The sequence below is a fragment of the Myotis lucifugus genome, unplaced genomic scaffold (genome assembly GCF_000147115.1).
Source record: "Myotis lucifugus unplaced genomic scaffold, Myoluc2.0 scaffold_41, whole genome shotgun sequence".
Classification (NCBI taxonomy): domain Eukaryota; kingdom Metazoa; phylum Chordata; class Mammalia; order Chiroptera; family Vespertilionidae; genus Myotis; species Myotis lucifugus.
This window is the reverse complement of record NW_005871089.1, coordinates 3,022,074-3,044,419: the sequence shown is the minus strand read 5'-3', so window position 1 is coordinate 3,044,419 and position 22,346 is coordinate 3,022,074. Positions and strand designations below refer to the sequence as shown.

The 22,346-nt window shown below is 41.4% G+C and overlaps 1 protein-coding gene across 15 annotated transcripts in view; it reads left to right on the top strand.

Annotated features, from left to right (window-relative positions):
* The window catches only part of PARP6 (poly(ADP-ribose) polymerase family member 6), a 41,440-nt gene that overhangs the window by 13,035 nt on the left and 6,059 nt on the right, over positions 1-22,346 (top strand). For 4 of the 15 annotated variants that reach the window (XM_023753097.1, XM_023753093.1, XM_023753092.1 and 1 more), the window contains 12 exons: positions 1,321-1,470; positions 2,338-2,548; positions 3,308-3,361; positions 5,145-5,240; positions 5,817-5,909; positions 6,465-6,590; positions 7,782-7,847; positions 8,763-8,830; positions 11,544-11,592; positions 11,839-11,951; positions 13,292-13,364; positions 14,713-14,782. In XM_023753097.1, the coding sequence (XP_023608865.1) occupies positions 1,331-1,470; positions 2,338-2,548; positions 3,308-3,361; positions 5,145-5,240; positions 5,817-5,909; positions 6,465-6,590; positions 7,782-7,847; positions 8,763-8,830; positions 11,544-11,592; positions 11,839-11,951; positions 13,292-13,364; positions 14,713-14,782 (1,159 nt within the window). In that variant the 5' untranslated portion in view covers positions 1,321-1,330. Of the gene's footprint in view, positions 1-1,320; positions 1,471-2,337; positions 2,549-3,307; positions 3,362-5,144; positions 5,241-5,816; positions 5,910-6,464; positions 6,591-7,781; positions 7,848-8,762; positions 8,831-11,543; positions 11,593-11,838; positions 11,952-13,291; positions 13,365-14,532; positions 14,674-14,712; positions 14,783-22,346 lie in introns of those variants that run through there. The other 11 variants (XR_002828983.1, XR_001348002.2, XM_023753095.1 and 8 more) reach the window with 8 other exon arrangements.

Here is a 22,346-nt window from a genome sequence, read left to right as displayed (position 1 = left end):
GAAAGATTTCTGTTGGATTAGCATCAAGATGGGAGCAGTTGTGGTGGAGTGGTGAAGGTAGGATATGTTGAAAAGTGAGTGGTTAGCAATAAAGTAGAAACAATAGTATAGATTGAGAAATTTGGATGAGGATAGGAGGAAAAGAGGGAGAAGTAGCTAGGTAGCTAGACTGAGGGGCAGAAACTTGAAACTTTTTGTAGACTGGGAAAGGAATTGCTAATAAAGGGGGATAATTGATGGATCAAGGTCCCTAAAGAGACAAAAAGGGGCTGAGAGCTGGAGCACAAACAGAGGCATTGATCCTTAATAATAGGATTACCTTGTCTCCAAAGAATGGAGGGATTGTGGTAAGGGTGAAAATAGAAATAGATTTGGTAGTTAGGTTGGAAAATTAAGAGAGCTGATATTTGGTGGCTTCTATTTTTCTCTAGAAGGAAGGGAGGTCATTTTTTGAAGGTGAAATTAGTTGCTTAAAGAAGGTGATGAGGATTTAAGATAATAGCTTAGAGCAGCGATTTTCAACCCTTTTCATCTCAATGCACTAAAATTCTGCAGCACACCAAAAAATATATTTTCTACTGATAGGACAAAAAAAAAAGTATAATTTTGATTAATTCAAACCAGATGGCTATAGTTGTGTTGAGTGTTGTCATTTTAAATTTGACAATCTAAGGGAAAAGAGGTCAGTGCCCCTGACTAAATAGTCAGGTATTGCATGTTTTAAAAATTCTTGTGGCATACCGGTGTTGAAAATCGGTTGAAAATCACTGACTTAGAGTAATACTAGAGAGACTGATCGAGGGCAAACAAAAGGATTGACAAGACTAGCTGAGGGCCCAGCTCAAATTGAAAATCATAAATTTGGGGATGTAATTTTTCACTTGACAGTGTCAATACCTCTCATGTCCTTAGTTTTTTTCTTCACTATTCACAAGGCAGAGGGTGATACTTCTCTACCACTATTTTTGTTTCACTCGCAGTATATAGTCATTCTTGGCAACAAATTCCAAGGTTCACAACTTTTGTATGCTTACCTTTGAGATCTCCCTCTAAAGGCAAAGCATCTCAGAATTTTTAAGATCTATTAGACTAGGTAATGGGAGTGGGCGTTTACCCCCTAGTTAGGTAAAGAGGTACTTTAGGACAGTACATTTTTATGTGCTAAAGTCATATGGGGAGGGGATTCAGACACATTCTGCCACCACAACTACTTTTGCAGTCCCTGGGTCTGAATTTTAGATTAGTTGCCTTCCATAGTCCTATTTCTTGACCTATTCCCCTGCCTGAGCTTTCCTAAGCCCTTTTTCTTTAATTCCTTAGGATCCTTGGTATGTTCACATCCCAACAATGGAAACATCTCAGCAACGATTTCTTGAAGACCCAGCAGGAGAAGAGGCACAGTTGGTTCAAGGCAACTGGTACCATCAAGAAGTTCCGAGCTGGCCTCAGCATCTTCTCACCTATCCCCAAGTAAGTGCTTCCCTGGGAGCTAATCATCTCGAGTCACCTTGGTCTTGTCTAATCCCCCACCACACCTTCTTGATTACCTAAATATATCTATTCTGTCCTCTCCTTGGGTCCTCTGAATTCTGTACCTTTAACTACTAAAAGTATCCACCTGTGCTCCTTGTCCTTCTACTCCTGATCCCAATTTTTATACCTCACTCTTTATGTAAATCACAATACCTAACTGGTATGTATTTGGAAAAATGTATGCTAATCTTTCCATATTTATTTGACCCTTGTCCTTATTCCCTATCCTAAGGAGGCAGAGTCAGAGAGCAGACACCAACTCCTTGCTCTTATGCAAGGGTACATTGATTTATCAGTTATCTAATAAATAAAGCATCACCCCCTCCTGTGCTTTCTGATCTTCCCAAAGGCAAATACAGGCCCAGATTTGCAGCTTCCCAGGTACTGTTGTTGACAGTCAGGACATCAGGCTCTTTGGGATGAAACTAATTCTTGCCTAGTACAGTATTTAGCACTTAATCATATGTATATTCCGGTAAATACACACACACACACACACACACACACACACACACACACAATGTGTAAGTGAAACAAGCATTCTCTCCAAGGGATCATTCCATACCTGGTAAGGGTGAAAATAGAAATAGATTACCAGAAAAACACATAGATAATGACATAAAAATCAATTCAGATGTATGATCTATTTACTTATTTTAACAGTTTTTAGATCCAATAGAACTTCCTTCATATGTCCATCTTTGACTTAGGTTACTTCACTTATCCTGTCCTAGGACCCACTGTCTCCAAACCTCTCCCATACTGAATCCCCAGTTTAATCACTTCTCCTTGCTCTCTCTCCAGGTCTCCCAGTTTCCCTATTATACAGGACTCTATGCTGAAAGGCAAACTTGCTGTACCAGAGCTTCGGGTTGGGCGCCTCATGAACCGTTCCATCTCCTGTACCATGAAGAACCCCAAAGTGGAAGTGTTTGGCTACTCTCCCAGCCCCCAGGCAGGTCTCCTGTGCCCCCAGCACTTGGGCTTCCCTCCCCCAGCACGGACCTCTCCTTTGGTACATGAGCTGGGGCGGGTTTGACTTGGGTATCAGGAGGGTGGGAGTGGAATTGTGGGAGTATAGCTTCTTAAAATGAGGTGGAAGAATGGTTTCCAAGCATCATAAATCAAACCTGGGCATGTACCATGACTGGGTGGAATGGAACACATTTTTTAATAGCTGAAAACTTATTTTTATCTAAGCTATTGAGCAAGCTTCTCTGATAGCAGGCCATAAAGCAGAAAGTCTAGGGTTGGGTATCCCAGTGAAATATCATTTTATGATTTTATTAGGTATGGTTAAGACTTGATAGCTGCTGTACTAACCTAGTCCACGTAACTTGAAGAAGGTTAAGGATGGGTCAGCTCTTTTTTAAAAAAAAAAAATTTTTTTTATTGATTTCAGAAGAAGAGAGAGGGATAGAGAGATAGAAATACCAATGATGAGAGAGAATCATTGATCAGCTGCTTCCTGCATGCCCCCTAGTGAAGATCGAGCCCACAACCTGGGCATGTGCCCTGACCAGGAATAGAACCAAGACCTCCTGGTTCATAGGTCAAAGCTTAACCACTGAGCCAGACCGGCTGGCTAGGCCAGCTCTTTTTAAGAACCTTTCGCAGAAATGTCTAAAGGTCTCTCCAGCTTTGGAATTACTTAAGCTGACTGGAGCTAGGGCTTAGCTACTTTAGGAGCATCCTAAGTGAGGGTGTGTGTGATGTCTATACAGGTGCCAGTTTTATAGGAGGCTCATGGGGTCTGTCTTTTTACTCTTACCAGGTCAGTGGTCACTGCAAGAACATCCCTACTCTGGAATATGGATTTCTTGTCCAGGTAAATCAAGTCCAAAGTTTCATTTCAAAGCCTTTTCCCTGTTGTCTGATCCATCTGATCCCCTAACATCTCCTAGTTCCTCAGTCCATTAAATATTTCCTGAGTTACTCCCAGAACTATACTAAGTATTATGTGGATAAGAGAAAAGAAGACATAGTTCCATCCTCAAGAAGCTTAGCGCATTACTGGAAAGACTGTTTACAGACCACTTATGATCAAGTGCCAAATGGTGCACTGTAGATTTTAAATGCCTAGGTCTCGAGATGAGAAAGTAATTGACACTAATTTCCTTAAGATCCCTAACATTCTTGCTCAAGTAGTCTTCAATTTTCCTTATAGTCCTCTTTCACTGCTCAGCCATTACTGGTCATTTTTTCTTTTTTAAATCTTTTTATTCCTAGACATGCTTTCACTTTTGTATCCCTGTTACCTTTGTTCGTGTCATTTCTTCCACTGGATTTCCTCTCTATTTCTGCAGTCAAGGCTCAGTGTCATCTTTTCCATAAAATCTTCTCCATCACTCCAGTTATATTAATTAATTCGTTGAAAGTGATGTCTCTTCTTACTGAGCTCTCATGATGCTTTTTATTTTTTATGGCACCTATATGTCACACACCATATGCTGCCTTGAATTGTAATATGTATACACACCATATCTCCCCTATTGGAGTATAGGTTCTGAGAAGACAATTCTGTCTAATAATAGACAAACATGGTAATTGACTGTATCTTCGCTACGCCTCCCATGGGCTAATCAGCGTGATATGCAAATTAACCGCCAACAAAGATGGCGGTTAATTTGCATACATAGGCTCCAGGTAGTGGAGTGAAGCCTGACGGCCCGGGGCCGGTGGAGCAGCGAGGCCTCACGTCCCCCAGGGCCGGCGGAGCAGCTAAGCCTGACGTTTCCGGGGCCGGCTCCGGCCAGAACTCAGCCATAGCGAAGACTTGGGCCTGGGTGCCAGAGGCAAACCAGTGCCAGCAGCCAGGGGAAAGAAAGGCCTATTGCACGAATCTCTTCGTGCAACAGGCCTCTAGTCTTTTATATTATTGCATAATCAAGGAGACTTTCACTTGACCTGGGTACATAATAGGCATTCAATAAATTTGAGTGAAAAGCCCTTGCATGTCCCTTTACCAGCCCCAAAGTATTTGAAATGTGAATAACTTTATTTATACATGAAATGTACCTGGTTGAAAAGCCATATTAAGACAGAATGCTTTAAAAAATACTTTAGAATATTGCTGCAGGAGCTCTGGATCTATTCTCCCTTGCCAGCGCAGAGTTGTATCTGTATTGTGACCAATGGATAGGCTGATTATTCTAGGTAGTTGAAATGGCTTCTCAGGACCCCCTGCCATCAGATAATCTGTAATTACTACAACTAATGTTAATATTTTGATTAATAGTTTTAAAAATACTTTCATAGAAATCATCTCATTACTCTTAATACCTCTATGAGGTGAGTAATGTTCCACTTTAGAAACCAAGTCCTACATTAACTGACTTGCCTGAAGTTATATGTGGTATTAAGTAGTGAGGAGGGAAATCTTAACCCAGGTCTCCTTCCAGGGTGGTCTTTTTTTTTTTTTTTTACTTTTAATATATAGTCTTAGCTCTGGAGTTAGGCCATTAGTTTAACTACGTGCAGGGCCCAGGAAAAGATTCTTTGCTAGGTACAGGGCTGGGAGGAAGGAGAGTAGCTGGAAAAGAAGTTCAAAATAGTTCCCATATCTGTGCCTGTGCTTCCAAAAGATTTAATAGAATCTCTTCTCTCCCCAGATCATGAAGTATGCAGAGCAGAGAATTCCAACATTGAATGAGTACTGTGTGGTGTGTGATGAGCAGCATGTCTTCCAGAATGGGTCCATGCTCAAGGTATAAACCCTTGCTCTGTGACCCTCTTCCTTGGACCCTTAGTCAAGGCCCTTTTCCTCCTCATCTCCTTTATTCCTTTCTTCCTGGTTCTATGGTAAAGGTGGAATTCTGTCCTTACTCCCTGAGATTCTAGAAATAATTGTTTTACTCAAAAAATAAATGTCAGCAGTCCTACTAGGAAAGATGAGGCAATGTGAATATTTTTGAAGATATAATCTCCACCCAACATTTAAAAGTAGTTATCAGATACTGACCAAGATAATTGGATATGATACTGTCCTTAAGGACTCCAAATCTAGGTGATTAGACAGACACTTCACTATCAGTGTATAGAAGAAATATGAGCAGTGTTGTGAAGCTCGAAGAGAGAGCATCTAACTACCTAGGGAGGTTTTGAAAGGCTTTGTATAAGAGACAGCATTAATTCTCAAACTTATCAGTAAGTTTGACACAGTGGGCCCCAAACTCCTGCCTCATTATAGAGTTGTCTGAAGTCAGGATTATCCCTTCCTCCCTACATTACCTTTTTACTGCATCTCCCCTACCACCACTGTGTGTTTTAATATGTCCATTTAGCCAGCCGTCTGTACTCGTGAACTGTGTGTTTTCTCCTTCTACACACTGGGAGTCATGTCTGGAGCTGCAGAGGAGGTGGCCACTGGAGCAGAGGTATCTCTCATCATTGATGTTTCTATCTCTCTTTCCCTCTCTCTTCCTCTCTGAAATCAATTAAAAAAATATATTAAAAAAAAAAAAAGGCTGGGGAACCTATCAATTTCATTCCTTGGAACTTAACCTCTGGAAATGCTTTCATATGTAAGGATATTCATGATAGTATTATTTGTAATAGTAAAAAAAAAAATGGATACAACTCCCATCTATAGAGCATCCAGTTAAATTATGGTATGTCCTTACAGTGGAAATACTATTCAGCTATTATTTATGGATAGAAAATTATAACCTGCAACCTTGGTGTATTGAGTCAACACTCTAAGCAACTGAGCTATTCTGCCAGGGCTTTTTAATCACTTTCTAAATCATTGTTACTTGAAATTTTATGAGTTTATATTATCTAATGAAAAACCATAAACATACTTGCTTTTAAAAAGAAGAGCAGAGAAAAATGCTGAAACTCCAAAAGGTGAGTATTCTGGATACTACGTGTATTCTAGAACTGAGAAATCATTTGGCTTCTACTGACCCCCTTCTCTCCTTTCCCCTGAGGTGGTGGATCTGCTGGTGGCCATGTGTAGGGCAGCTTTGGAGTCCCCTAGAAAAAGCATCATCTTTGAGCCTTATCCCTCTGTGGTGGACCCCACTGATCCCAAGACTTTGGCCTTTAATCCTAAGGTATAGTTGTCAGAGCTAAGGAACAGAAACAGTAGAAAATAGTGGGAGACTATGGTATGTCATTCTAGTTACACAGCTTCTTGGAGTAAGAATCAGAATAAATGAAAGACTTGTTTCTTGGGAACTCTTGAGCCCTAAGTTTTAGCTGTTTTAGTGAATAAATAACTGACTTAGTCAGAAGAAGGAGAGAAGAATTAATATTAATTATGGCATGAAAGGGAATAATAAAGACCTTGGAGCCAAACAGACCTGGATTCCACTTGAGACTCTGTTGTTCCCTAGCTGAGTAGTGTTAGACAAGTCAATTAACCTTAATGAACCTCAATTTCCTTATCTGTAAAATGGGATAATATCTACCTTTTGGATTGTTATAAAAATGAGGGATAATATGTAAAGTATTGCATTGGATAGAGTTCTCCAGAGAATCATAACCAATAGGAGATTTATTATAAAGAATTGGCTCATATAATTATGAAGGCTCAGAAGTCCCAGGATTAACAGTCAGCAGACTAGAGACTCAGGAGAGCCAATTATTTAAGTTCCAATGCAAAAGCTAGCAGTCTCCAGATCCAAGTCCAAAAACAGGAAAAGACCAGTGTCCCAGCTTCAAGAAGTCAGGCAGGAGGAGCCTCCTACTTGGCTTTTTTGTTCTATTCAGACCTTATACTGATTGCATGCGGCCCACACAAATTAGGGAGGGCAATATGCTTTACTGATTCAAGGGTTAATCTCATCTAGAAACCCTCTCACAGACACTCCCCGAAATAATGTTTGACCAAATGTTTGGGCATTCCATTGTCCAGTGAAATTAACACTATTAACAATTGACATAATTAATCATCACAGTACCTGACTATTATTCATTGTTATATGTCACACACTATACCAGATTCTTTACATATGTTATTTCAGAACATCTAGATTAGGGTAGTGGGAATTTTTATCTTCATTTAGTCACAGGATTACTGGGCTTCTAAGAGGTTAAGTAACTTACCCTATTACTCTCAATTGGTAGAGAGAACTAGCATGTGATACCAGAACTATCTGACATTACATCTGTTTTCTTTCCATGACGTACTACCCTTTCCCTAGGGCCTAAACTTTTTTTGTATATCTGCGCCTACTTTTTTTCACATCTTGACTCTCCATTTTTCTTCATCTGATTTTTCTCTTCCCATTGATTCCCCACAGAAGAAGAATTATGAACGACTTCAGAAAGCTCTGGATAGTGTGATGTCCATCCGGGAGATGACCCAGGTACTCTACCCTTTTCCTGTCCCCTGCCCTCTGCCTGTGCCACAAGTGTTGTATTCTGCTTGGAATTCATGGAAGTGAAGACTTAGAGATGCTACTCAGATTCCTCACTGTTTACTTTAGTCTTCCCTCCTGTTCTGTTTTGTTTTATTAACTCTATTACTACTCTTCTTTCTTACTCTTAATGTCTCCCTCAACCTTTGCTTTTGTTACTAATTCCTTAACAGGTTGTTCATATTTAATGTTTATTTTTTCATAATTCTTAGGGAATTAGGTGAGGGAAAGACCTCTGCCCAGGGTTGGGAGTTTAAGAAGGGGGGTTTGGAGGTAAGGAACTAGACCCAGGGACCTCCATCTTCTATCCTTCTAGGGGTGGGGCAGCCACATGGAGCAGTGACCATCCTTTGACTCAAGGCTGTCCCTCACCAGGCTTCCCCACCCCTGGTCTGCAATCTCTGCATGAATAGACATTCATTTGTGCTCATTTACAGGTGGGCCTCTTAGCAAATCCTATATATCACAGTTTATATTAATACATAAGATACACCAATGAGGGATGATTTGCTTGTCAAGAACTCCTTGCTTTATGTAAAGTTTTACCACAGGATTCCTTAGCCTATTCTTTCTGACATTGATTTCATTTATTTTTTATTTACAATCAACTTTGTAGGGTGGTAGGAATTGCATAAAATGAGGGAGACCCACCTACATGTTGTTTTGTAAGCATCTTCACTCATTTTCATATTTATTTATGAATCTTCCCAATCTGACTGGGTTCCTTGTGGGTGGGAACCCATCTCCTCCTGCCTTTGTATGGCCTTCGTTACCTACCTTGCCCTGGGCCCTGATAGTCATCTGTGGAAAGTGGAAGGGCTCCCACTGCTCCTGGAAGTTAACTTTATGGCTATTGTTTTACAGGGATCATATCTGGAAATCAAGAAGCAGATGGACAAGCTGGATCCCCTGGCCCATCCTCTCCTGCAGTGGTATGGATAGAATGGTTCATCCTTCCCAGAGTGGGGCAGGGACATGGTATTAAACGTGGAGCCTACACCTTCTCTTAGAGACAGTTTCAGCTTCCTTCCTGAGGTTATATATATATCATGGCTGCTTTTTCTTGTGGTTTTATTGACACCAGGCTTTGACAAGAACTCAGATCCTATAGAGAACCCACAAATTCTGAGATGTCTCAACTTCTTTTTAGGGGTTTCTTATTTCTCAGTAGGTTTTTGATGCCCCTTGCATGTAGAAATTAACACCATTCACGTCAAATAACTTCATTGCACCCTTCTACTCCCTTTTCCTGTCTCAAGGTCTTCCCCGGTGATGTAGACTGTCCAGAGCCTTTCAGCAAAGATTCTGACCATTCTCTACTGCCCTCAATCCCCACCCTCCCTCTCTGATTGATTGATTGATTGATTGATTGATTTTATTGTTGACAGTATTACAGATGTCCTCCTTTCTTCCCCCTAGTCCCCCTCCGCCCAGCCCCTATCCCTCATCACACTATTGTCTGTTCTTTGGTTAACCTCTTCCAGTCTCCTTCCTCCCTCCCCCACCCCCTCACCTCCAAAATATGTCAGTCTGTTCCATGCATCCACACCTATAGACATATTTTGTTTGATTATCAGTTTATTTTGTTCATTAGATTCCACATATAAGTAAGATCATGTGGTATTTGTCTTTCTCTGACTGGCTTATTTCACTTAGCATAATAATCTCCAGGTCCATCTATGCTGTTGCATAGGGTAAGGAGGCCCCTCTTCTTTTTTACAGCTGCATAATATTCCATTGTGTAAATATACCACAGCTTTTTTATCCACTCATCTACTGCTGGGCACTTGGGCTGTTTCCAGATCTTAGCTATTGTAAATAATGCCGCTATGAACATAGGATGCATATATTCTTTCTGATTGGTGTTTCAGGATTCTTAGGACATATTCCCTAAAGTGGAATTACTGGGTCAAATGGCAGTCCATTTTTAATTTTTTTGAGGAAACTTCATACTGTTTTCCACAGTGGCTGCACCAGTCTGCATTACCACCAGCAGTGCACTAGGGTTCCCTTTTCTCCATAGCCTCACCAGCATTTGTTGTTTGTTGATTGATTGATTGATTTTTTTAAATTTTTTTATTGATTTCAGAGAGGAAGGGAGAGGGAGAGAGAAATAGAAACATCAATGATGAGAGAGAATCATTGATTGGCTGCCTCCTGCACACTCCACACTGGGGATCGAGCCCACAACCCAGGCAAATGCCCTGACCGGGAATCGAACTGGTGACCTCCTGGTTTCTGGGTCAATGCTCAACTGCTGAGCCACACCCGGCTGGGCATTTTGTTGATTTATTGATGGCAGCCATTCTGGCAGGTATGAAGTGATACCTCATTGTAGTTTTAATTTGCATCTCTCTGATAATTAGTGATGTTGAGCATTTTTTTCATGTGTCTATTGGCTATCTGAATGTCCTCTTTGGAGAAGTATCTATTCAGGTCCTTTGCCTTTTTAAAAAATATATATTTTTATTGATTTGAGAGAGAGAGAGAGGAAGGGAGAGGGATAGAGGGATGAGAGAGACACATTGATTGGCTGCCTCCTACATGCACGTCCCACCCCCCACCCTCCACCCCCACCCCCACCATCCCACCCCGGCCCGGGGATTGAGCCTGAAACCCAGGCATGTGTCCTGACCAGGGATTGAATTGGTTCCTCTCGGTTTATGGGTCAACATTGAACCACTGAGCCACACCAGCCAGGCCTTTGCCCATTTTTTAATTTAATAGTTTGTCTTCCTGGTGTTGAGTTGTATGAGTTCTTTATATATTTTGGAAATTAACCCCTAATCAGATGTATCTTTGCGGAATGTTCTCTCATACAGTGGGTTCCCTTTTCCATTTTGTTGATGGGTCCCTCCCTGATCTTGATTCCTGTTCTGTTTTCTTGACATGGCTTTTCCCTTTCTTCTTAGTCAGCCTTTGACATCAATAGTTTCTCAATGCAGCATGCTCCCTCTTAGCATGAGGAATGACCAGGCATAGATCCTCCAGAATGGCATCATAAGTACATGGATGAAACACAAAAAAACTAAACCATCCACTATAGGGAATAATGCTCCTTTGCTGACCCCTCAGTGTTTCATGCCTTTGTTCTCTCTTGTCCTCTGAATCCAGCCTACATATAGGCTAGTCTATCCTTGAATCCTCAGGAAGTTTATTCTAGTTTCTTCTGCTTCTTTCTCCTGCCCAACCAGTAATTTTCTATCCATTCTTCACCATCCCCAAGAGCATTCAGGCTTCCTCTGAGCTCAAGTAGGATGGTCCTGAGCTCAGTTCTAAGTTTCTAAATCCCAAGGGTAATTCATCACCATCCTAATACAGATTGCTCTATAATTTTTTTAGCTGACCTCTTGTTCTCTTCCTTTTGTTCTATTCTTTTCTCTCCCTAGATGTAGCAGCTCACCTCCCAACCCTCTCTTTCATCTGTTATTTAACTATCAGTAACTAGCTTTCCTTTTACATTTTTATATGCAAGAATTACTACCCAAGGGAATATTCAGATGGTGGCCTGGATATTTCACACAATTCAGACAACCCTGGAATCCTTGCTTGTTCTCCCAAGGGCACAGCAAGGCTGCTGCTTTGTTCACAATGGCCTAACCACACACTTATTCTGTCATTTTCTTTATTTCTGTTTTGTCCTAGGATCATCTCTAGTAACAGGTCACACATTGTCAAACTACCTCTCAGCAGGGTAAGTGACCTTTTTCCCTCTAAACTTAAATATCTGATGAGAGGCAGGGAGGGGCCTCCAAACCAACCAATCACATTGGTCCTAGATTTTCCTGGTTGTCTCTGCCCATCAATAATAATATTTGGGCCTAAGCATATTTCCTTTTTTGGGGGTCATTGCAAGCCTGATTTGCTCCCTATCCCCAACCCTTCTCTCCCTGATCTCCATTTCTGCTCTGTTTTTCTGACCCCACCCCCACCCTGGCAGCAGCTGAAGTTCATGCACACCTCACACCAGTTCCTCCTGCTGAGCAGCCCTCCTGCCAAGGAGGCACGGTTCCGGACTGCCAAGAAACTCTATGGCAGCACTTTTGCCTTCCAGTAAGAGCGGGGTGGTGGGGAAAGTGGAGGGCAACAAATGTAAGGTGATGGGAGAGTTCATTCGAGATTAATGAGTTTGTGTTACCTATGTTCATCAACCAGTCAACAGTTAGTTATATTGTGATAGATTCTGTAGAACAAGTATGTCAAACTCATGGCCCGCAGGCTGCATGTGGCCCACAACGAATATTTTTGCAGCCCAACCAATATAACGGTATGTCAGAAATGTTTTAATAAAAATTTCGTAACCTAATTTTTACAATATCCTGTTACTCATGATTATTAATAACGAACTACAACATTCACTAATGACTGATTACTGTAGTCATTTCCCTTACGCGCCTTGTACAGGCGCACCATTTCTCTCCACTAATACTAGCAGCGACTATTTTAGCAGCCGATTGCCACGTCATTAGTCGTGTACTGACTTGTTTGGTGTGTGCAACAGGAAATATTTCACTTTCGGAGAACAAGAAAAATAGGCTTATTTGTGTTATGTTTATTAATTTGTGCATTTATTCAGTGTCTGGTAAATTAATGTTCAAGAAAAAATTTTTATTAAAATGTTCTATTATTTTATGTTAATGATTACTCATTTATTTTCAGCCCTTTGTATTCAGTATGCCCCTATCAAAATAAACCTACGTTTCTATGAAAATTGAAGCTTTTGTTTTTTGCAGCCCACATAAACTTAAACCTTGTTTATTTGGCCCGTGTTAGCCTTTGAGTTTGACATTCTTGCTGTAGAAGATAAAAAGATAGCATATGATATGGTCTTTACTCTCAAGCTACTTATGATGTAGTTGAGGAGAAATGGCATTTGCACATAAAAGGATGGTTGAAGAAACAGATTAGAGGGATTAGATTTGAAAACTACTTTGAGGAAGTCAATTGATGCATAATTGTGGGAGAAAAGAGAGAAAGAAAGAGCCATATTAAGGGTAATGCAAAGGGAGTGGTGGTACCATTTTCCCAAAGTACACCTGAATTCAGGACTGGAAGCCATATTTGCATTCAGTGATAAGTTTGTTGGGTTTGAGAAGAATTCAATTTGAAATATAGGGGAATAGGCCAATGAAAATGCTGAATCAGCAGTTGAGGGTTTAGAATGGGCCTAGCTAAAGCATGGAAGAGATGATGGGACTGGAAATTAAGATATAAGAGGTTAGTCACACATACATCTGCATGCCTGTGACTATGTCCATATGCATGCCCATCACTAAGTATATGTGTCCATCTTCATGTCCTGTGTGGGTGAGAATGGGTGGGAATGGCATTCTTGAAAGTGCTCCTGGGAACCTCATACTGTGAAGAGACATACATTCTACCCTGCCTTACAGTGGGTCCCATATTGAGAACTGGCATTCGATCCTGCGCAATGGGCTGGTGAATGCATCCTACACCAAACTGCAGGTGAGGCTGTGCCCCTTTTTTCTTTTTCTCCACCCTGTTTTCTGCCCCACTCAGTTTTGGGAAAGTCTGCCCTGGAGTACTCAGCTGTTTTTGCCTCAGCATCCTTAAATCTAGTCTGCGTGTGGCTTCCCTAGGGAGGAAGTTGGAAGTGTATGTATAGAATGAATGTAGCTTTTATATATTTTACCTCCTATGTTTTTCAGTGATTTGGGGAATGGGAATGTAGCTGTAGGCAGGAGTATGAATTGCTGATTGCAGCCATTAGATGAATTACCCTATTAGAACTTTTCAATATAATGTGACTGTTCATTCAGAGTTATATAGTATCACCAGAGAATTAAATTTCTCCTATGCTCATGGGAGTGGGATGGCTCTTAAGGTACCACTGAAATAAGCATTTTCAGAAGCCTCCATGGGAGAATGAGATGTGGTAAAAGGCTTTATTGGTGGGAGTTACATTCCTCAGGTTCCAAAGTCCTATGCTCCTTAAACCAGTCCTGAAAGAGTGCAGCTGGAGTTCCAGTAGAGCCAAAAGGAGGGCCAGTGTCCAAAGTGACTGTTCCATGTTGAAGCTGGGTCCAGTGCATTTAGTCCAGATTCAGTCCATTAATCCATTGTGTGGGTTATCCTGCAACAGGATAGCCAGGAGCCCAGCTGCGTGAGAGAGAGAGGCTCCTTTGTTCAGAAGCTTAAATATTCAGGTATAGTGCTGCAGTGGCCACACGCATTCTGGCCACTGATTCACTCCCAGGTGTGACTGACAGACAGGTAGGCATCTTCCACATCACTCAGACCTTACTGCGCATTAGTCCAAACTGCCTTTGTTCACTCCCTTCCCACATCTCTCTACGGGGAACAGACTTGGAGAGTGTTAAATTAGCAAAGCTGTGTAAATGGCATGCCTATATTACCTAGTCTTCCCTTTACTCCTTTTCTGTTAAATAATAACCTGGTTATTAGAACGGTATCAATAGGAGACTTATTTCTTTGCCCTGAGAGACCCCAAGGAACAGTCATTGTTCCTCTTCCTGGCTATCTGTTCTGTAGTTCTTTTTTTTGGGAATCTCATATATACCGACACCTAGGGACAGGAACATGGATTCCAAGGGACTTACTCAGTGGCTGTGCTATTCCTCACTCTAAGGCTTCAATATTTATTATTTCATAGACAAAGGGGTTAACTTGCAACCGATGTTCAGCCAATCGGCATTTTACGAGTAGGTGCCTAGAGCCATCTGAATGACTGATAATGGAGGGAAGAGAGGGCTGGCTAAGCCTCGTGGCTCCCTAATATACAGTCATGGGAGGGCCCAGGCTCATATTGCTCATCCTGGTGTTTCCCTGCAAGCTGCATGGAGCAGCCTATGGCAAAGGCATCTACCTGAGCCCCATCTCCAGTATTTCCTTTGGATACTCAGGTAAGAAATACTTTCTGGCCACCTTGACTCTATTTATACTGCATCCATTTTGTGAATATACCATCTATGCTCTCCTCCTCTTCTACCATGGATACTTGGTCTATGTCAGCTCTTTTCCCAGTCATGGATACAAACTGTCTTTCTCAGTTTTCTCTCATTAGAAATTTGGATTCTTCCTTTTTTCCATGGGGATAGTTTTATTCATTATAGAGGCTTGGCAGTGGGAACTGGGAAATGAAACTAGGCTTTTGGTAGACAACATTTTTGGTGTTAGCAATAGCCCGTCATTATAAATTGTGTATGTACACATGTGCATGTGTGTTTACCTATAAATACACTTAAAGGCTTGAGTCCCTTCTGTTGGCTTACATTTCTGGAAACACTGTTCTTCTCCCTGTCAACTCTCTTTTCAACTATGTATAATTACACATTATACTATCAGTCACATTGAATGCAAGAGAAAGCATTTCATCCCAAAGATAAGGCATGAGTGAGGTCCAGAATCTGATTAGGAGATGAGTCTAGTTTTGTCCTGCTCAGAAAATGATTCTGACTTAAAACTCTCTCAGTGTTCCAGGTTCATGTCTTCATTCCTTTTCTGTTTTTTTTTGTTCTTGTTCTGTATAAAAGAGAGCCACCATGTAGTTGCATGTATACCATATGAAGGAGACAGTGCTAGAGTCTTTAATATATATATTTTATTGATTTTTTACAGAGAGGAAGGGAGAGGGATAGAGAGTTAGAAACATCGATGAGAGAGAAACATCGACCACCTGCCTCCTGCACACTCCCTACTGGGGATGTGCCCGCAACCAAGGTACATGCCTTGACCGGGATTGAACCTGGGACCTTTCAGTCCGCAGGCTGACGCTCTATCCACTGAGCCAAATCAGTTAGGGCAAGTGCTAGAGTCTTTATAGATTATCATTTAGTGTCCTCCAGTAATTATAACTGTATAAAGATTAGAAACTTAGCTCCATAGGTGCAGAACTAGAATAGTCTTTAACAACATAATAAACTAAAAAAGTAGAAAAAAAAGAGATAATATAGGTAAGAACTGAAATCAACCAAATAAAAATAGGTACAACAGATAGAACCAAAAAAAGCAAAAGTTGATTCTTTTTAAGAACTAAAAAACAAACAAAAAAACAGATACAGCTGGTTAGATTGAAGAAAAAGAGCACAGATATCTGGAAAAGGGAACATAACTACAGATGTAGCAAAATTTAAGAAGCTAATGGGACAATTTTGTCAACTTTATGTCAGTACTTTGAAAACTTTGACAAAATGGATAAATTCTTAGAAAAATATAACTAAAAAAATGATTCAAGAAGAAATAGAAAGCCTAAATAGTCCTAAAACTATAAAAGACATTGAATGGTAGTTTAAAATTTTACACCACACTCCACACCACCCCCCTACACATACACACATATGCACACAAAACCCAAAAATCCTACTTGGCTCAGATAGTTTTCAAGTCAGGCTAAACTTTCAAGGAACAAATTATTTCACAATTTTACACAGAATCATCCAGAGAATGAAAACATGAATTCATAAGTCATAAAAGATTGGTAAATTTGATTTTATCAAAACTAATAACTTCTGTTTATCAGAAGACATCTTAAGAAAGTGAAAAGATGCCAAAACCGGTTTGGCTCAGTGGATAGAGCGTCGACCTGCGGACTGAAAGGTCCCAGGTTCGATTCCGGTCAAGGGCATGTACCTGGGTTGCGGGCACATCCCCAGTAGGAGATGTGCAGGAGGCAGCTGATCGATGTTTCTCTCTCATCGATGTTTCTAACTCTCTATCCCTCTCCCTTCCTCTCTGTAAAAAATCAATAAAATATATTTAAAAAAAAAAAAAAAGAAAGTGAAAAGATGCCCTAGCCAGTTTGGCTCAGTGGACAGAGCATTGGCCTGTGGACCGAAGGGTCCTGGGTTCAATTCTGGTCAAGGGCACATGCCCAGATTGCGGGTTTGATCCCAGTAGGGGGCATGCAGGAGGTAGCCGATCAATGATTCTCTCTCATCATTGATGTTTCTATCTCTCCCTCCCTCTCCCTTCCTTTCTGAAATCAATAAAAATATATATTTTTTTTTAAAAAAGAGAAAAGACAAGCTACAAACCAGGAGAAGACATTTATAATACACATAACCACAAAAGATTAGTAATAAAGATATATTTTAAAAATCCTTAGAAATTGCCCTGGCTGGGTAGCTCAGTTTTAGACCATCATCCTGTGCACCAAAAAGTTGTGGGTTCAATCCAAGGTCAAGGCAAGTACAGGAAGCAACCAATCAATGTTTCTCTTTCTCCCCCTCTCTCCCTATCCTTCACACCCTCCCTTAATCTCTCCTCTCCCTCCCTCTCTAAAAATCAAAAACATATCCTTGGGTGAGAATTTTTTAAAAATTCTTACAGATAAATAAGAAAAAGACAACCCAATATAAAAATTGGCAAATGAGAAAAAGATTACTGGTCAAGATGGCCATGTAGGTAAATGTACTCACCTTCTCCCACAACCACGTCAAAATTGTAACTAAAGTACAGAGCAACCATCATTCAGAACCACCTGTAATCGAGCTGAATGGAAGTCTTACAACTATGAAATTGGAGAAGCCACATTAAGACTGGTAGGGCAGAGACCTGGAAGTGCTGGTCCCACACTCGTGTGGTGCATAAAAATCAGGAGAGATCTCGGCGGTGTAGGCCACCCCTGAGGAGTAGGGGGCCCCAGTCCCACACCAGACCTCCCCACTGAGGGTATCAGTGCCAGCAAGAAAAGTCCCAGTAACTTCTAGCTGTAAAAATGAATATGGCTTGAGGCTGAGGAAGGCTGACACTGCTGGAGTGCCAGGGAGTTTCTCTTAAAGGGCCTGCACATGGACTTACTAGGACTCACTCTTTCTGAGCTCCAGCATGGGGGAGCAGCTTGAAAGGCACCAGAGACATACGAGGAGAAACTGCATTGTTTGGCATCTAGGTGAGAGGTGGAGGGACAGCTCTCTCCTAGACAGAAGTGCTGGCAGAAGCCATTCATCCTTTGATGAGCCTTTCCCCCACAGAGCTATTAGAGAGGTGCCATATCTGAAATTCCATCAACCTAGCTTACACTGTTTGCCCACCCTGGTGATTCCCTGAGGCCCTTACCACCCAATTTTTTGGCCCACCCAAGCTGTTTCCAGTGGCTTTACCATAGGAATAGCCTGTCTTGACTGGTGCTTCAGATTTTCCTAAAATCTTTCAAATAAGCAGCTTCTGGCATCAGCAAGCCCTTTATTTCTCGTTAAGTGTCCCCAGGCCCAGTACTAACAGTAGCCAGCCTTGCCTGAGCACCTCTAAGCCCAGCACAAGAGACGGCCATCTGCAGGTCACGTTGTAGCTTATGCCTGGTGGCCCTCGGCAGAACACAGGCAATGGCTGACACTGGCCTGCAACTCCTAGGAGATCCCAAAGCCAGTGCACCCAGTGATAGCTTCAGGCAACATTGAAGCACCACCACCCAGCCACCTCCACAAGTGATACGCTGAAGTGGTGGAATCAGTGGGTACCAGAGCCCTGCTGAAGCAAGTCTTGCACTGTGTGGTGGGCCCCAGCACAGCTGACCTACCAAGGTGATCGGAAGTTGGTGGTCAGCTGATCAACCTGAGTAAATCCTTTTAATTGACGTGCCAACAGCAATCAAGACTCAATTACAACAGAAGGGTGTACAGCCCACATGGGGGGTACACCTGTAGTGCCAAACTTGGGTGATCAGAAAGTCTGTGCTGCTGGACCCCACAGGTCACCAACTACATTAGGCCACGCTACTATGCCTAGGAGACATAGCAGCTCTACCTAATACACAGAAACAAGCACAAGGAGGTGACCAAAATGAGGAGACAAACATCCCACATGAAAGAACGGAACAAAACTCCAGAAAAAAATAAACAAAATGGAGACAAGCAATCAACTAGATTCAGAGTTCAAAACACTGGTTATAAGGATGCTCAGGAAACTTAGTGAGAACCTGTTTTTATTTAAAAATAAAAAACACAACTAATTGAAATGAATAATTTACAGGGAATCACCAGTAGAATAGGTGAAGCCAAGAATCAAATTGACTTGGAATATAAGGAAGCAAAAAAAAAAAATCAGAACAACAAGAAAAAAGACCCCCCACCCCCCACCCCCCAAAAAATGAGGGTAGTGTAAGGAGCCTCTGGGACAAATCCAAGCATACCAACATTCGCATCATGGGGGTGCTGGAAGGAGAAGAGAAAGAGCAAGAAATTGAAAACCTATTTGAAAAAATAATTACAGAAAACTTACCTAAATTGGTGAAGGAAACAGACATAGAAGTCCAGGGATTGCAGAGTTCCAAAGAAAATGAATCCAAAGAGATCCACACCAAGACACATCATAATTAAAATGCAAAAGGTTAAAGACAAACAATGTTAAAAGCAGTAAGAGAAAAGCAGTTAGTTACCTACAAGGAAGCGCCCATAAGACTGACTGTCAGCTGGTTTCTCAAAAGAAACTTTGCAGCCCAGCCGGCATGGCTTAGTGGTTGAGCATTGACCTATGGTTCAATTCCTGGTCAGAGCACATGCCCAGGTTACAGGCTCAATCCCCAGTAGGAGGTGTGCAGGAGGAAGCCAATTGATGTTTCTTTCATTGGTTTCTCTTTTTCCCTCTCCCTCTCTCAAATCTATAAAGATATATTTTTAAAAAGAAAACATTTTTAAAAAAGAAAGAAACTGCAGGCTAAAAGGGAGTGGCAAGAAATATTCAAAGTGATGAAAAGCAAGGACCTACAACCAACATTACTTTATCCTGTAAAGCTATCATTTAGAATTGATGGACATATAAAGAGCTACCAGCCAAGAAAAACTAAAGGTGTTCATCACCACCAAACCAGTATTACATGAAATGTTAAAGGGTCTTCTTTAAGAAGAAGAAAAAAGATAAAAATATGAACAATAAAATGGTGGTAAATACATATCTATCAAGAATTGAAACTACAAACAAAATGAACAAGCAGAATAGAACAGACTCATAGATACAGAGAACTTTCTGTTGGTTGCCAGGTGGGAGGAGGGTTTGGGAGATGGGCAAAAAAGGTGAGGATGTAAAGTACAGCTTAGGGAATCTATACTAATAAAAGGGTAATATGCTAATTAGACCAGATAAACCCAACGTCCTTCCAGACAAAGCCGCAGTGGCTGCGAGGGCCAAGGAGGTCTGGCAGCCGTGGCAGGGTGATGGGGGCGGCACCTTCCCCTGATTGGTCCGGTTGCCTCCCGCCATCAGTAGGACATCCCCTGAGGGCTCCTGGACTGTGAGAGGGGGCAGGCCAGGCTGATGGACCCCCACCCACCCACCAATGCACAAATTTTCATGCACCGGACCTCTAGTATAGTCAGTAATATTCTAATAACTAGGTGTGGTGCTGGATGGGTGTAGGATTTATTGGGATGATCACTTATTAAGTTATGTAATGTCTGGTCACTGGGGTGAACACCTGAAACTATAGATGAATGTCAACTGTAATTGAAAATGAAAATGATTTAAAAAATAAGCAGATGACATGAACAGGTATGTCACTGAAGAAATGACCAAAAAATGTGAAAAGCTGCTCAGCCACTATTAAGTAAGTAAAATCAAGACCAAAATGACTTACCATTTTAGCACCCAAATGGATTAGCAAAAATTAAGAAATCTGATAATACCTCTGATTGTACCAGAGTTATAGGTCATTAAGATTTCTTTTATTGCTTATGGGGATATAAATTAGTATGACTCTTTGGTGTTAAATTTGGTGATAATATAAAGCTGAGAAATTTTATCCCATTGACCCAGCATTTTCATTCCTGTATATGTGCACCCAAAGATGTGTACAAAAATGTTCAAAGCAATACTGTTTGCAACAGCAAATCTTGGAAACAACCCAAATCAGGATATATTTTAATACATTCTTACGATTGATTATTCAGCAATGAAAATGAATGAACAGTGGCATTCAACATCATGGAAAAATCTTAGTAATAAGTTGAGGGAGGAAAGGCAAGCTCAAAAGACTAGTCTATGCTACCTTTTTTTAAATGTTGTTCAAAAGCAAATAAAATTAAACATTAGGCATGTGTGTGTATGTTTCTGTGTGTGATAAAACTAAAGAAATTTCAGGATGGTGGTTACCTCCCAAAGGGGATGCAGGTAGTTGGGTTAGGATAGCAGCACATAGATGTAAGTCATCGGTAATGTTTTAGGTCTTGGATTTAGTTCTTAGGTTGGATCTGAAGATATTTATTGTCCTGTCCTATATAATAAAAAGCTAATATGCAAATCAACCAAATGGTGGAACGACCAGACGCTATGACATACACTGACCACCAGGGGGCAGATGCTCAATGCAGGAACTGCCCCCTGGTGGTCAGTGTGCTCCCACAGGGGGAGTGCTGCTCAGCCAGAAGCTGGGCTCACAGCTGGTGAACACAGCAGCAGTGGTGGGAGCCTCTCCTGCCTCTGCACCAGTGCTAAGGACCCCTCGGGGGATGTCCGACTGCCAGCTTAGGCTGCTCCCTGGCAGGCGGACATCTCCCAAGGAGTCCCAGACTGCGAGAGGGTGCAGGCCCAGCAGAGGAACCCCTCTCTCCCCGGGCCTCTAGTTAAATATATGATAGTGTGTCATGAACCAAATATTAGTATTAATCCACACAGGGTAAGTGCCCAATAAATATTTGTTAAATGTATACATGGATCTCATTCTGTGTGCCTGGTGTCTAAAGTAGGGTGGGGTTGGGGTAGTCTTTTTGGCTTCTTTGTCTAGGTTCCTCAATTTTTATCTTTATCACAGCCTGAGCTTGCCTCTAATTAATCTCTTATTATTTTCCAAATAGTGAAATTCTCCTGGTTCTCAGTGCCCATAAGATTCTTTCTTCCTATCTGTTTTCTCCCTATTCTCTCCCTCTGTCACTGGCCTTTGCTTACCATTAAGTGCCTGAAAGCCATTAGTTATCAGATGGAGCCAGGTGTCTTTACCGACTTCTTCTCTTTCTTCATTACTTTACCAATTACTTAAAAACATCATATGATACCATCCTTCTCAAAAAGGTCAATTAACTATAGATACAAAATACCATAGGATTTTGGTATTAGAGCTGTAGGTCATTTTGTCCAATCCCCGTTATTATTTAGATAAGAGAGCTGAAACTTGGAGATATTAAGTGACTTTGGAGTCACACAGCTGAGTAGCAGAGATAAGACAGAAATCCAGATCTCCTAACTTTTGGGACAGTATTCTAACCATTATATTAGACTGATAGGGTAGGCTTTGCTTGAATGACTGACTCTGTGAGGGCCCCATAGATATTTGAGCCTATATAACAGTGGGTGGAATGTATGCAAGTGTCCAAATAACTGTAGTTACTCTAGAATTTGGTCAACTTTATCTTATTGTGTGTCTCCTTCCACCCTATTCTGCTCTGCTTTGTTCTTTCTCAGGGTAGGATTCTTAGCCAGCAGCATTGGGTGCCTTCTGGGAGCAGTATAGAGAGCATCCCTTTGACTAGCAGAGCCTCC